Source organism: Aplidium turbinatum, chromosome 3 (assembly GCF_918807975.1).
Source record: "Aplidium turbinatum chromosome 3, kaAplTurb1.1, whole genome shotgun sequence".
In the NCBI taxonomy this organism is placed as follows: Eukaryota; Metazoa; Chordata; class Ascidiacea; order Aplousobranchia; family Polyclinidae; genus Aplidium; species Aplidium turbinatum.
In genome coordinates this window covers 1,606,604-1,621,332 of record NC_137474.1, presented here as the reverse complement: position 1 = coordinate 1,621,332, position 14,729 = coordinate 1,606,604, and the positions used below count along the sequence as shown (strand labels likewise).

The 14,729-nt window shown below is 40.1% G+C and overlaps 1 protein-coding gene across 1 annotated transcript; it reads right to left on the bottom strand.

Annotated features, from left to right (window-relative positions):
• Nucleotides 1–879: 879 nt before the first annotated feature.
• On the bottom strand, nucleotides 880–3,449 carry LOC145766011 (killer cell lectin-like receptor subfamily B member 1B allele A). Its single transcript, XM_082577664.1, has 3 exons — nucleotides 3,335–3,449; nucleotides 2,924–3,068; nucleotides 880–1,141 (listed from the first exon to the last, which is right to left on the bottom strand). The coding sequence occupies exons 1-3, from the start codon at nucleotides 3,447–3,449 to the stop codon at nucleotides 880–882; spliced, it is 522 nt and encodes a 173-aa protein (XP_082433790.1).
• Nucleotides 3,450–14,729: the final 11,280 nt, after the last annotated feature.

Here is a 14,729-nt window from a genome sequence, read left to right as displayed (position 1 = left end):
GCAATTTCAAAGTGACAACAACTTAATAATAACAACTTATAATATAATCATAACAACAACAACTTAATAAATAAAGATTCCAAACCAATAACAAACATCATGGTTGGATACTGAATACGTTTATTTTGATTGTTAATAGATCCTCCTTTCTGGTTGGCTTGTTTTATCATTTTTGTATGGTAACTATAATGGGCAAAGTTTTGTCTGCAATAAGATTGTAATAATAAAAGGATACTGCAGATGTTGAAACGATGTCAAAAAGTGAAATGATTTGTTGGACCAACTCGGCAATCAACAGTCGAGAAAACGTAAATACACCTCTTAACAACATAATGCGAGAGTTATGTCTTGTGCATTGTGGAAGCAATGAAGAACAATGTGGCAAGAACATAACTTAATCATCAAATCCTTCCTTTTTTTGTCGCAACCAAGCTTACGCCCGGTAGTTGAGATTAAGTAAGAAAGCCAATCTTCGTGTCCACCTTCAGGCATCTCTTCAAGTGTGCCAAAACACATCTACATGCTTACATTGAATCAACGTAAAAAAGAGTTGACTTCAAGATAGGAACCAATAACATAATAAAATTGAAAAGTTAAGCTACACACCGATGTTCAACTTGTTGGTTGCAAAAATTTTGTTCAAAAGCAAGATTGCTTCCCAGACAGCAAATCGATTGATTAGACGTTAAGACGTATTTAGACGTTGAATCAATGTAAAAAACAACTGATTTGCTGTTTGGGTTAAAATATGAAGTTGCATCGGAACTAAGAATTGTGACATAATAACTTGTTTGTTTAATATATATGTTTTTGAGTCTATCGTCTTAAGTCTGTGAGGACGTCATGCAAGCAAAAACAAGACCTGATATGATTCCAGGATTAATCATCAATTATTTCAGGATCTGATCCATCAACAGAAGTCACCAGCTTCTCGCATACGGCAAACCCCTGTGCGTTGCAGGAGTTGACTTTTACTTGAAGCTTCTTCAGATCAACCTCAGCACAATTTTTGTTGACATTGTTCCCGGTAAGGGGCTCGTTAAATTTGGTCCCATCCAACCACACAAACGTACCCTCTTCTTTTACGTCAGTCAATCCAATCCAATAAGTTTCAGTTCTTCCGAAAATTTCAATAAGCGCTCTAAACATCGGAAGTAAAATAGTTTCTGGAATAATTTTGGTATATTAAATTATCATTTTCCTTCAAAAACTCGTAGCCTGGACAGTGACAACTTCAAATCAGTCTTTTAGAATCAGACAAAACAAAATCGTTTCCGTCGCATATAGTAATGTCGATGTGATCTTCAATAAACATGGTGAAAATTTCTAAGGGAAAGCTGGGAAAAGGGACTCTTCCAGGGGTGGATCCAATAAGTAGTCTTAGGGGGACGATTTCAACAAAAATACAATCTTCTTCTTTTGTGTAAGACAGGATTGTGACATGTTGTCAAGAGAGAACGCGTTGAACAGATCGATGTGGAGGCAGGGTGTGAAGGCGATTGCGGCACTTGGAGATGAATCCGGCCACCCTCGATAACGGGGACATCACCGGATTAAAACTGGACTAGTATTACTACTGTCAACCTCCCCGTGGTGAGTCCAGGTAACTGAAAAACAGGCTAATGGCAACAAACCGAGACACATCAGGGTATCTTAGGGCGGTAAAAGAATAAACCCTTGGCCCGAGAGAAAGAAGAAAGAAAATCACAATGATGTGTAGGCAGTGGCGAACGCAGTGGGGGGCCATTGGGCCATGCCCCCCCCCCCCTTAAAAATTTTTAGTAGTTAACAACGTAGATTAAGGCATTTAATATGTTTTGTATTGCTCTGTCAAAGCAATTACTGTAACAATGTTGTTTTATAGACTAAGCCAATACGAAATACATGGCCCAATCCACCTACCCCACCCCAGGTATGCCAATGTAACATAGTGTTCTGTAAGCCTATTATAGTGATCAGTGCGAAAGAACTGGATAAAGTCTAAACTAAAACCATACTGGGATATCATGAAGACATCTGGGATATCAATGGCCAGTGGCATAGCCAAGGGGGGGGGAGGTCGAGCCTTGGGGGTTACAACCCACTTTGGCACGCGTGTGACGTCACGATGTTGAGAATGATGCTTTCAGTCTCTTTATGCTTGGCGATGATGCTTTCAGTCTAAAAAAAACTAACCTAATTTTAAACAAAACTGCATTAAAAGAGCGAGTTTTGCCAATACCAAACATTCAAACAACTCAGCCAGGAATTAACAACAAGAAAACATACAGACTTAGCTTTATTTCCGAAAAATGCCGAAGAAAACATGATCTTATCCTTTTGCTATGCCACCTGACAGCACCATTTTACAGGAATATTCATACCCACATTTTTGTTGAAAATGCTCTCAGAATGCACCAAATTCAAAGTAATTTTTCAAAATTTTCTGGGGGAGGCCCCCCAGACCCCCCGCCGCTGGGTGTCGTTTTAAGCGAAAACGACGTCGGGCTTCGCCCGCCGGACGTCAACAAAAAATAATTTCAAAATTCCTGGCTATGCTATTCTCAATGCCCCCCCCCCCCCCCCCTTGAGAAGATCCTACGTACGCCACTGTGTGTAGGTCATTTACACAACCTTGCAAATACACCATGAATAAAGTTACTTTTCTGTGTTTTAAGAAAAGCGATCGCCTCATTTGATCCCCCTGGATCTGCCACTGGCGTATAAAGCAATGCCGATGTGATCTTTAATAAGCTTAGTGAAAAATTCTAAGGGTAGAGGGACTCTTCGGCGTTTCCATTGTCGTGCAGAGCCAAAGGCGTGATTAAAACTACAGTAAATGTTTACAATTTATTAAAAAAAGTTTAAAGCGTTTTGCAACGCGAACTGCTGCTTTCATCATGATGAAACTTATAGGCTCCCGCTCTAAGCCAAAAGATCTTACTCGAACGTGTTCAAGTGTCGGGTTGGGAATCCAACGAGGTCAGCTCCACTTTCAATGCACGATGCTCTGCTTTCCTCCCAAGTATCGGCTACAGTCATTGCTTTGTACTGGTACCCGTTCCCGAGAAGGTGCCAACCAATGTCAACTGCGTGGAAAAGTAGTTAGATATGGCGCTGTATAAATGTTATCGTTATTATTCCATTGTTTATTTAAAGTCAGACTATTTAAAGTACCATAAAAACTGAGCTGCACATCGTAGGGTCGTTTCATCATCTTCTTACCAGGGACGCGAGGTTGATGTAGCCTAACACAGAAGTAGCCTACTGACATATTTAGTTGGTAGTTGAAACTGGATTGTGTTGCTTTATTTGCGTCTTTTATGATTAAACATATATGAAAGAAACAAAATACCTGGAGGCTGAATCGACCCTTCTGTACGCGACGACGTTGATATCGCTTCTGTCCCAATCAGTTCTTCGATTGTGGTGAGTGTAGCTTGCTCTGGTGAAAAGAATCGTTCGACCATGCAATTACACTGCTATGTTTAATACTAACCAAATTTGTAATTCAACATTGCCTGATATATCAACTTGTTGAAATGTCATTAAATAGATAGAGCCTGAGCCGTTGAGAGGATAATTTGGGCCAGGTACCAATGAGGTCTTCGAGCTCCAAATAAAGACACTTGAAAAAGTAAAATATCCAAGGAATACAATCTGGGGCCCTCTAGGCCGTTTCTGTGCCCCTTGAAATTGTCACGAAGCCTTAAAATGATTCCTGGCCCAGGCCCCCCCTTGGCCCTCTCTGTCAACGCTCTCAGATACACCTCATAACCTGAGCTAATTTCGACACGCCACATCATTTGCAGCTTTTTATAAACAGAAACGCTGTAAAAGTTATTGCTACTTGGTCTTTATGCGGTTCGACGCAGACAGGGGCGCCGGAATCGGGGGGGCAGGGGGGGCGAATGCCCCCCTGCCCTCAAATTTTCTGCAGATGGAGGGGAAGGGGGGGCAATGGTGCCCTTTTAAAGTCATGTAAGCTACTGCACATTTTGCAATATAACCATTTCTGCTATTCGCTTTTAGCCTAACTATAATCTTTCATTTTTGCCTCAAAATAATATTTAAGGCACAAAATTTTGCAACACAGTAGGCTACAGGCCTCAAAACTCGTTTTTATTTTCGGCAGCCATCGTGGCCTACCGGGAGCTCCTTCTCGGCGGCCAAATCTGCGTGCTTGGAGGCCAAAATACAAAATAAAAATAACGATAGCACAAGTTAATAGAATTAAACTTGCAACAATGCTAAAATGATCACTTAGCGTTGTTGAAGTCTGGGCCCGTTGCACCACGCAATAACTGCTTTAGGGATTGTAATCCAGTACTATTCAAACGACACTCGCACGAGTGTCTCCAATGTGGCTGATTTTATAGAAGTTCGCCACTCCCACAGAATTCTTTTTAGCAACGAAAAACAACGTTCGACATGACTGTGTTGACGATGACGGCAAGGTAATAAAATAAAAATTTCAATGATTGAAACATTACTTGTAGGCTTTAACTGCCCTTTATCAGAACTGACGATGCACTAGCAAGTGCGAAATATTTTTTCTGTTACATCTACTGACATCTGATCCCTGTTGCCCTAGCAATTGAGGTTTTAGCTATTTCAATGATGTACATTACTAAAAGAAGCATAATTTTTGCAAAATATGATCAAAAAATGTTTTCCCCATTGATGCCAACTAACTTAGTTCTCCTTTTTAACAACGGTTTAATGTCCGACAACATCGAATCGACATAAAAACGACAATATTGCCAGTCGATGTAAATTAGCACTTCGGATTAAGACTTCGTTAAAATAAACGTCGGAAATTACAAACAAGACTTACAGCGCTGGCGATCGAGGATGGATAATGGATATATTCCATCAATAACAAATATTCCCCGCACAACAGTGGCGATTATGACGCGCTGGCCTAATTTTGCGTCACTCTTTGATACTACATATCTTCGACAGTTAATCCACGATCATTCTATTGCGAAATTAAATAATTGGCTAGAAGAGACCGGCGGCCAAACTTGGCCGATTGAGGAGGTAGCACCGGCGGTTCATTCAAGCACTACTTAGCGGCCATGGCCGCCGGCTGCTTTAAGGCTTGACAGTAGGTTACATCATTATAACATAGCATGGTGCCTTTCTTTGTATACCGGATTATCATTATCGCTATATTTTATCTTAAAACTTGAAAAAAAGTTGGCCTTTTAGTAAACAAAAGTGCCCTTTTTTCGTAATCTTGCCCCCCCAGTCAAAAATCGTTCCGGCGCCCCTGGACGCAGACTTGGACAACTAGATAATTCTAGTTGTCTAATTCGATAAATTAGAGCGAAATGTCGGTAATTCTAATTCTAATCTAATTCGGTAAAAACTTATTTGCTCTAATTGTAGTTCTTATCCAATCTCAAGTTTTGCTAAAAGCTTTACTTTGTTCAACAGTATTTTTAGGCAAATGGAGGGATACTGCACTCTTATCAACGTTATACAAAGAAAATGCAATAAAACGATCAAGATCAAAGTGTCATTCCATCCCTTGAGCAGCAAAGTCATGACAAACTTGATTAACTCATCAATTCACTGACGTTACAATGTATATTATGACGTAAGTGGTTTTGGCGCTGTGATGGTGGACTGGAATGACACTTTGATCCCGACTTGCCACATCGGCATTTTTATCCGACCAAAAAGAGATATGGGACAACTACACCCAACTAATTCTAATCTAGTTTAAATTCTACTCAAATTTGCGAAATCTTGGGTAGCTCTAATTCTAATCCTAGTCTAGTTTGTAAAAGCTTATATTACTCTAATTCTAATGTAATTTTGAAAGACTACAAAAATTCTAGTTGTCCAAGTCTGCCTGTGACGTAACTTTCTGAGCTACTGCTTCAGCATGAGCGAATTGAAGGTATTCCAGTGGTTGCTTAGTTTGTAAGAGGTGGCAACGCGAATTTTCTTTTGTTGTAAACAGAAATATTTTTCTAGTAATGTTTTCGTAATGCTTGCAATGTATTTTATGCATTTTTGTTTCTTGTCTTTCAGTGGTGTACAGTAGCGTAGCCAGGAATTTTGAAAGGGGGGGGGGGGGGTTTTCGCCTAAAACGACACCCAGCGGCGGGGGGTCTGGTGGGCCTCCCCCAGAAAATTTTGAAAAATTACTTTGAATTTGGTGCATTCTGAGAGCATTTTCAACAAAAATGTGGGTATGAATATTACTGAAAAATGGTGCTGTCCGGTGGCATAGCAAAAGGATAAATCATGTTTTCTTCGGCATTTTTCGGAAATAAAGCTAAGTTTCTATGTTTTCTTGTTGTTAATTCCTGGCTGAGATGTTTGAATGTTTGGTATTGGCAAAACTCACTCTTTTAATGCAGTTTTGTATAAAATTAGGCAATTTTTTTTAGACTGAAAGCATCATTCTCAATATCGTGACGTCACACGTGTGCCAAAGGGGGGGGGGGGTTGTAACCCCCAAAACCCCCCCCTTGGCTACGCCACTGGTGGTGTATATAATCTTTGCATAGTACGTTATCGATTTGAAAAATGGCTGCCAGAAGATTCTTTACTGTTGAATGTTGATGCTGAAGTTGGTCTTCAACAAATTCTTGGCTCTGCATCGTCTGGTGAGTCCGGTTCCGAAGATGAAGATGTTAGAAAATTTGGTTGACACGTTTTCCCTGAACTCAAGCGACAATGAAAGTGATGAGGATCAAACTCCTTCCAAGTCACTAAATCAGAGTGTGGTACAAAACTTGACTTGGAATTGGACTCAAACTGAACTTCATTCCCAAAGTTTTCCTTTTGTGGGCACTTGCGGCATTCTAGTGAACCTAGATGAAATACCTCGGCCCTGGACATTTTTCAACATTTTCTTACTTCCGAAACGCTTAAAAACATTGAAAAGGAGACCAATTTGTATGCCACACAGCATCCTGAAGCCACCAATTCCCGACGGCATGACACGCCATATTACGCCACCACAACAGAAGAACTGACAGTTTTTTTTAGCAACTTCCATCATGATGGGAGTGGTGAGTCTGCCAGAATTGCAGATGTATTGGAGCACGAATGGTATGCTCGATGCGCCATTATTCAAGAAAACCATGCCAAGGGATAAGTTCATGAAAATCATGCAAAATCTCCATTTTTACAACAACGATCTGGATGGTGGAACCGATCGTCTATTCAAGATAAGACCTCTGCTCGATGAATTTCTCCACAATTTTTAGGAAGTCTATTGTCCACAGAAGCACATCTTCATTACAAATTAAACTTCATTACTATGAAAATGATAAACATTACTGGTCATAGAACAGATCTGAAATCATAGATTACTAGAATAGAGATAGGGAAAAGTTGGAGAATTTAAACTTTGAACCTTGCAACTCACCTGAAGCGAATTGAGCGAGTTTATCCCCAAGAGAATCGAAAACTTCTTTTATTTTTCTCAATCCTTTGTTTATGCTTTTGGCTTGTTCTGATGCAAAGATGAAAAATATAAACATTAATTTCCACTCACTTTCTACTAAAGACTCGACCAGTTAAAACTTTGGATTGTAAAACAAGTAAAAAACACGATCAAGAAACCTTGGTTCGTTACCTGGCTTGTGCAGTTGGGTATGAGTAAAACGGTGTCCGACGTTTTCTTCGTAAACAATTCTTCGTAAAGCAATTCTTCGTAAGCAATGTTTCGTAAAACAATTCTTCGTAAAGTTAATTCTTTGTAAAACAATTCTTCCTAAAGCATTTATTCGTGCATGCAATCAGGGCCGGATTAAGACGAAACTGGGCCTGATGCTGCAGCGCAAAAACAGGCCTATTTTTTCTAGGCATTGGTACATATGCATTCGACACTCTGACTCCACCGTACACGCGTAATCAGACCGACCAAAGAGCCTTTATTGCTTTCGACGCAGTCAGCCAAATTTTAATGAACATGAACAATAATAACGACGTGTTATCGTAAAAACTCGAGAGTAACATCAGGCTATGTAACACCAACACAATTCAATACCAATATTGCCTGATAAGCGGAGTTAATGAAGAAAAGGCTAATCCAGATCAACTTAACGTTGGCATATTGTCAATGCTGCGCTAGTGCTGCTTACTTATACTACTGTTTTTCGAGCCTTAGCAAGCGCGAAATCTTCGATCATGTCAGTGCAGTCAAGGCTGCTCAGCACCTCATGTTCAATGCTCATAAGCGCCAGCATGTTTAGCCTTTCCTCCCTCATCGAGGACCGCAGCTCTCCTTTGACTATTCCCAGTTTTGAGAAGCTCCGCTCGCCGGAGGCATTAGACACCATCAAGCACAGATAGATGCGCAAAGCAATCTCGACGTTTGGAAATGTTTGAGAAAGGTTCAACGACGACAAAAGCTTGTAGCCTACATGGTAAGCTCTGCTGACTCGTTCACACTCACCGATTTCTGGGTGCGCATAAATGCAGCAAACTGTATGAGCTCAGCCACCAGCGTGTCTTCCAAGTCATCTGGATACGAGGAAACGAGATTTTGAGCTTTATTCTCGATCTGCTTTATGCTCAATGACGTTAGCTCCGAAAGAAATCCGAATGTTGTAGATATATCCTCATACGCCTTCATTCGCTTTTCCAGTTCAGCTAACAGTCTGTCGATCATGACCAGATATATATGGGTTTTGAATGTTTCCCTAGGGGTGAGGTTTTCTTCGTTTGCAGCTTCTTCATCAGGCATTCGCTTTCGCTTACGGCCTCGACGTTCTTCAGCCTTGTATTCGCCGTGAGGAACCTTTTCGATCGCCATCTGCTCATACACGTCAAATCTGTCCCGTGCAAATTGAATCGTGTCGACCAGTGATGCCAATAAACTAGTTGCCGTATTCAGACTGACTGTAGGGTCTTGGAAGCTAATGCTCGTACTGTTGAGACGGCATAGGATATCGTTCCAGGCAGTCGCCATAACTGCTGTCTCAAGTTCGTCCATCCTGCGCGAAAATCCGTCGGCCTGGTTTCTCGTATCGGCCTTCTGCTCCTAGCTTGGTTTTACAATAGTTCCGGGTAGTGAACAATCGTGACGGCCCTAATGTTTGGTGTGCTCCCAAATTCTGCCAAATGACGTTATGAAACCTTCTAAAGTTGTTCGTCACTTTCATTCAAAGCACAACAATCTTGAAGGCAAGCCACTTGAATATTTTGGACGAATATTCTCTGATATGAACGATTAAAAAAAGCAAATGAAAAGATGACGACTACCGAAAAATCCTTTCTTCATGAATCCTATCTAGTTTCTCTACGAATAGTTAAAACCAAAAAAAGCATACACGATTGGGGAAGAGTTAATTAAGCCGTGCATCTTATCTGCGGCTGAAGTAATGAAGGGCCCTGAAACAGCTCGAAAAGTGTTATAATTTTTCATCTTAAATAAGTAGTCTATGCCAAAATCTTGCTTTATCTTACGTGCCTAGGCGTAACACTGTGCCTAGGCGTGCGAAAGTCGGACTACAAATTTCATAATAAGAATTATTTGTGGGTTAATTAAGCAAAGGAAAACTGTTCAGCGTCCGGAAAACTCACGTCTGTTTTCGTCTGGGCCTATTTCAGGAATGGGCCTAATGCTGCAGCATCAATAGCATCCACCTTAATCCTGCACTGCATGCAATGGAGATTTGATGTATACGAAGAAATGCTTTACGAAAAATTCTTTTACAGATTTCATTTCACCAACAACTGTTTACGAACAATTGTTTTACGAAGAATTGCTTACGAAGAATTGCTTTACGAAGAATTGTTTACGAAGAATTCGCCTATAACCGAGTAAAACAGTTCTGCTACTCACACGATATTTTGTCTTACTGTCAGTCACATGTTTTTGATCGTTTGAGTTTGGTTTTAACTTTGCTGTTTTAACAATAAAATATTTCTACAACCTCAAACTAAACATCATTTTACAACATGAAAAACTTATCAAACATCACCGGAATGGAAACTTGTTTAACCAAAATCTCATTACGATATGGACTGAGTCTTCCTAGCGAGCCTTGCATTAATTCAACGTCTACAGATGTTGGCCCAATGTTTAAAAAGTGATTAAATATACCAATAAGATTGATTTTTCTGCGTGGGTGTATGTTAAATTCTCTCAATCTGACTTTGGAAAAATCGGATTACTTCGACTAGTAATGAAATAATAACAATTTATAATTTAGTGACAATTATCCAAGAAAACAAAATATTTCTTTTGAAAGAATAGGCCTACATCATCATCATCATAACGATATCCCTTTCTCGCTGTGGAATTGAGATTCAGATATGATGCGACATTCTTTGCGGACGTGATCAATTGCTCTGACGGGATACGAGTTCACATAAATATTGACTTGTCTATAAAAACATAGGAACTGAAACAATGCGGTTTAAGTTTCTCTTACTTTCCAATTGTTCCATTTTAAGATTTAAATTTTCAATCTTATCAGAGCATCCACATTGGCAAGGTGGTCCTTGAGGAATTGTAATAGGTTGACGCATAATTACGTTACACTCGTCTCCATCAGCTCCCACAATCGCCAGCACAAGTACAATTGTGATGTAAACAAACATATTCATGTTCTTTTGCTCCAGTCGTTTACAAGCTGATTCTTATCGCTGTTGAATAACTATTGATTTTTATTTCCTTAATTTCACACACCTTTTAAATCTGACAATAGTTGGGGCTAGTGTGTTGAGCCATCATTAGTACGTAACTACCTGTTAATGTGCCTTAGCTTACATAACAAGAGTATAATGTGATATGTAAAGTTGTACGTGTTTTGATGGTTCTCAAACTTCGCCGAAATCAAGCAGCATAGTATGAGGTAGGTTGCAGTGTTGTGCAACCAGAAAGTCGTCATCTGTGCTTCCAGTTCACCATTTTTTAATCTTTTATGTTATGGTCTTGGGAACAGTTTAGTAGCCCATAGACATGTCATAACTAGTTGACTTCTTCAATGTATGTTGTTTTGATACAATTGATTTATGATAGAGATTGGGCTATATTGTGCTTCATGTATGGTAGGCTGTTTTGCACTTCACAGCACACCCGTTTAGAAAAGGTGCTGTAGCATTAATGTTCATTCTATACTCAACTAGCTATAGGTTGGTTTAGTTTTTGAATCTTTATCCTCGGTCTGACAAAGCCTTGATTGGTTATTCCTGTTAGTTTGGCATACTTGTAAAGGCTCTTGACGCAGGGCCGGTTATCGAGCTTGGCAGAGTGAAGTTTTCCGATTGTTGAAGTGCTGTTTCCGGGGAATTATTCCATTCACTAGGTGCCGCTGAATGGAGAGGAGTCCTGAAATGCGTTGCTCAAGCGCACACCCCGAGAGTCAAACTTGCGCCGCGTGATCTTAAGCCCGGCGCGTAACCAATAAGCGAACGGGGCGGACAAGTGTGTGTGTCGGAGTCGGACAAGTCAAAAGCACTGTCTTCTTTCTTTGTATATTTTTTATAACCCAGTATTACTGTGACATGCTGCTACTACATCTTAAAATTATCGCTCTATCCATGCGACTTCACTTGATGCACGCTTGATATCTGCAAGACATAACTTCCCTGGATAAAATTGAATTTCCGCAAGACAATTATACTGTTTCTAATTGTTTTTATCATTGCTTTGTATTGGCAAATTGTAATAATTTTGTGAGTCGTGCAAGGCCTGGTGCGTTGCGGTTGAAAATGGCTTTGCCGTGGTAAGATTTCGTTGTGGGGTTGTCTTTGCCTGCCTTGCTCTTCTTTGCTCTGAGCTAAACGCATCAAGATGTGTTTCCCCCACGACCATCAGCACTCTTGATAACGCACCATGGCCGATCTTCATACCAAGTGAGTGGCGAGAGCCCTGGGACGGCACTAAAAATGGCGCTGGTTTGACACCGCTGAAGAGTCTTCATATCAAGTGTCTATTTCTGCAAATCTTTGAAATAAAGCTAAAACCTATATAGGCTGAAATGCAAATAAGCTAAAAGCTATAAGGGCTGATCAGGGATAGCCTACCTAGACATTAGTCCAATATTCCTAGGGCTGATAAAGCTATAGCCTGCATATATGTTGTTATTTTTATTTTTGTTTGTAATTTTTTTTACTTTTCTGATTATCTTAAATTTTTCTTAAGATGTTGCAACCGTGCCAATTTTCTTTTAAGTAAATTCAGTAGCGTAGCCAGGAATTTTGAAAGGGGGGGTTTTGACGACTCAGCGGCGGGGGTCTGGGGGGCCTCCCCCAGAAAATTTAGAAAAATTACTTTGAATTTGGTGCATTCTGAGAGCATTTTCAACAAAAGTGTGGGTATGAATATTCCTGTAAAATGGTGCTGTCCGGTGGCATAGCAAAGAGATAAGATTATGTTTTCTTTGGCATTTTTCGGAAATAAAGCTATGTCTCTATGTTTTCTTGTTGCTAATTCCTTGCTGAGATGTTTGAATGTTTGGTATTGGCAAAACTCGCTCTTTTAATCCATTTTTGTATAAAATTAGGCAATTTTTTTTAGACTGAAAGCATCATTCTCAATATCGTGACGTTACACGCGTGCCAAAGGGGGGTTGTAACCCCCCCCCCTTGGCTACGCCACTGATTTAATTAATTATTTCGATCTCAAGCACATATAACGCTCCGTTTTGTCTCTTCTACTTTTTTCTCGACCTTTGCTACGTAGACGACTAGACGTGTATTGTTTTCGCTGTGATGGCCAGAATTAAAAACAACTGAACTGAACTTTTTGCAGTAGACAGGCACATTCAATGACTGTAACATTGTTTAAATACACTACGGTAGGTTCAGAGATGTTTAATTCTGAATGACGTTACTATACAATTGTTATAGTCGTCATTTTATTTACGTTGAATATATGTAACTCGTGACCAGCGTCACTACATAATCACCGTTCAACGTTTTCTGGTACAGACGTTGGAATTGATTACTACCGCACTGCGCGTGTAATCAATTGAGCGTTCTGTACCACGTTCCTCAGTTGATTGTTTTGCGTTTCTTTCTTGATATATATTGAGTTGTTTTTGTGCACATAAGTCAGTAAGTAACAAGAGGTAAATGGTTTTCTCACTTGGTTGGCTATCGCTACAATTATTATTGTTTATTTTATATTAAACGTCTGGAAATACAACAACAATATACATGGACAATGGTAGACATGCAATTGTTCTGTCTTATATATGCTTATAGGTAGTTTACTCATTTCGATAACTAGGCCTAGTTATCGTCATTATAGTTAATCCACAGCGGTTTTAAAAATATATATTGTGAGTTTGTCACCTCAAACTTCTTTCTCATGTTACGTCACAAAGTGAGATGCAGATGTTTCTACTTCTGTGGTAGCTGATTGGATGATCACCATAGAGATTCCCTTGCCATAAATTACAATACTACAATTTTGATGGAAAAGTTTCTTTGTTGAGACATGGACTTCTAAATAGTAGCATCTGGACTGGACACTCAGTGGGCAACAGGAGGCCAAACAGTTGGTACAACAGTTGGCCAACAGCCAAGTAACTAACCCTGTTGGCCAACTGTTGTACCAACTGTTTGGCCTCATGTTGGCCACTGAGTGTCCAGTCCAGATGCTACTATTTAGAAGTCTATGGTTGAGACACCAGCAAACGAAATTAGGCAGCAACACGACGCCGTGTCATTTGCAGTGGTTCAAACACAAACTAAAAATTGTAACGTTTTCGGATACAACTACATGTAGATTCTAACGTCAAATCGACGTTTATTCCATCCACGGCCACAGGAGCAGTTTTTGGAACCTATTTTACCCTAATAGAATACATACTCCTTTATTTTTTGCACAATTTATAAAAAAAAGTGTTTTTGGATTGCGCCTTTTGGCCTAAAGATATGTGCACATTAGTAGGCTACACACTTTTAGCTCTTTACTGCCAGTAGTGGTGAAAATACGATTTGAGTTTTCTCGGCAACCACTGAACCGATTCAAACAAAAGTTGACATGTTTTCCTCGGTTGGTTTTTGAATTTTTATTCTCGTACTGACAAAGCTTTGATTGGTTATTCCTGGTAGTTTCGTATACTTGTAGAGGCTTTTGACGCAGGGCAGTTTACCGAGATTGACAGGGAAGTTTCCGATTGTTGTTGCCGGGGAATCATTCCATTCACTAGGTGCCGCTGAATGGAGAGCAGTCCTGAACGTGCGTTGCTCAAGCGCACACCCCGAGAGTCGAACCAGCGCCGCTTGATCTTGAACCGGCGCGTTACAACTGAGCTAACGGGGCAGACAACTTTGATGATGGTTTTTCTGGCATTAATTATTTTATACTGCCACTAAAGGGCGGTAAAGCATATTCTTCGTCAAGTAAAGGGATTTGATTCACCAGTGCTGTAATCTGGGCTCCTACTGTAGGCTATGCTGTTACCAGTGATGTACGCGTATACAAAAAATATTGACGCCGTCAGCGTAAACGTTCGAAAAACAATTCACCGTATGCTCAACGTAACTTGTAAAAAAAGTTGGCGGCGTCAGCGCATACACCAGCGTAAACTCATTTTGTTTGCTAGGTGCCAAACATCCACACGGTATAAACCACTCAAAACAAACAAGTTTTATTTTGAATTTTCACGAAGAAGCACAAGCATCTAAAAGTGTTCATCTGACATTTTGCTGCGTTTTGGTTTCAATGTCTTTGCCCACTGAAAACATTCTTTCAACAGCAGCGCTGGAAGGTATTGGCGTGTTGTAGCGAAAAAAAAGACATTAAAAAGTATGCGTTG

Coding starts and splice junctions, on each gene's coding strand:
- LOC145766011 (XM_082577664.1), bottom strand. CDS start 3,449: ATGGTCGAACGATTCTTTTCACCAGAGCAAGCTACACTCACCACAATC. Junction 3,069..3,334: donor AGGGTCGATTCAGCCTCCAG/GTATTTTGTTTC, acceptor TTTTCCACGCAG/TTGACATTGGTTGGCACCTT. Junction 1,142..2,923: donor CGACACTTGAACACGTTCGA/GTAAGATCTTTT, acceptor TCCGATGTTTAG/AGCGCTTATTGAAATTTTCG.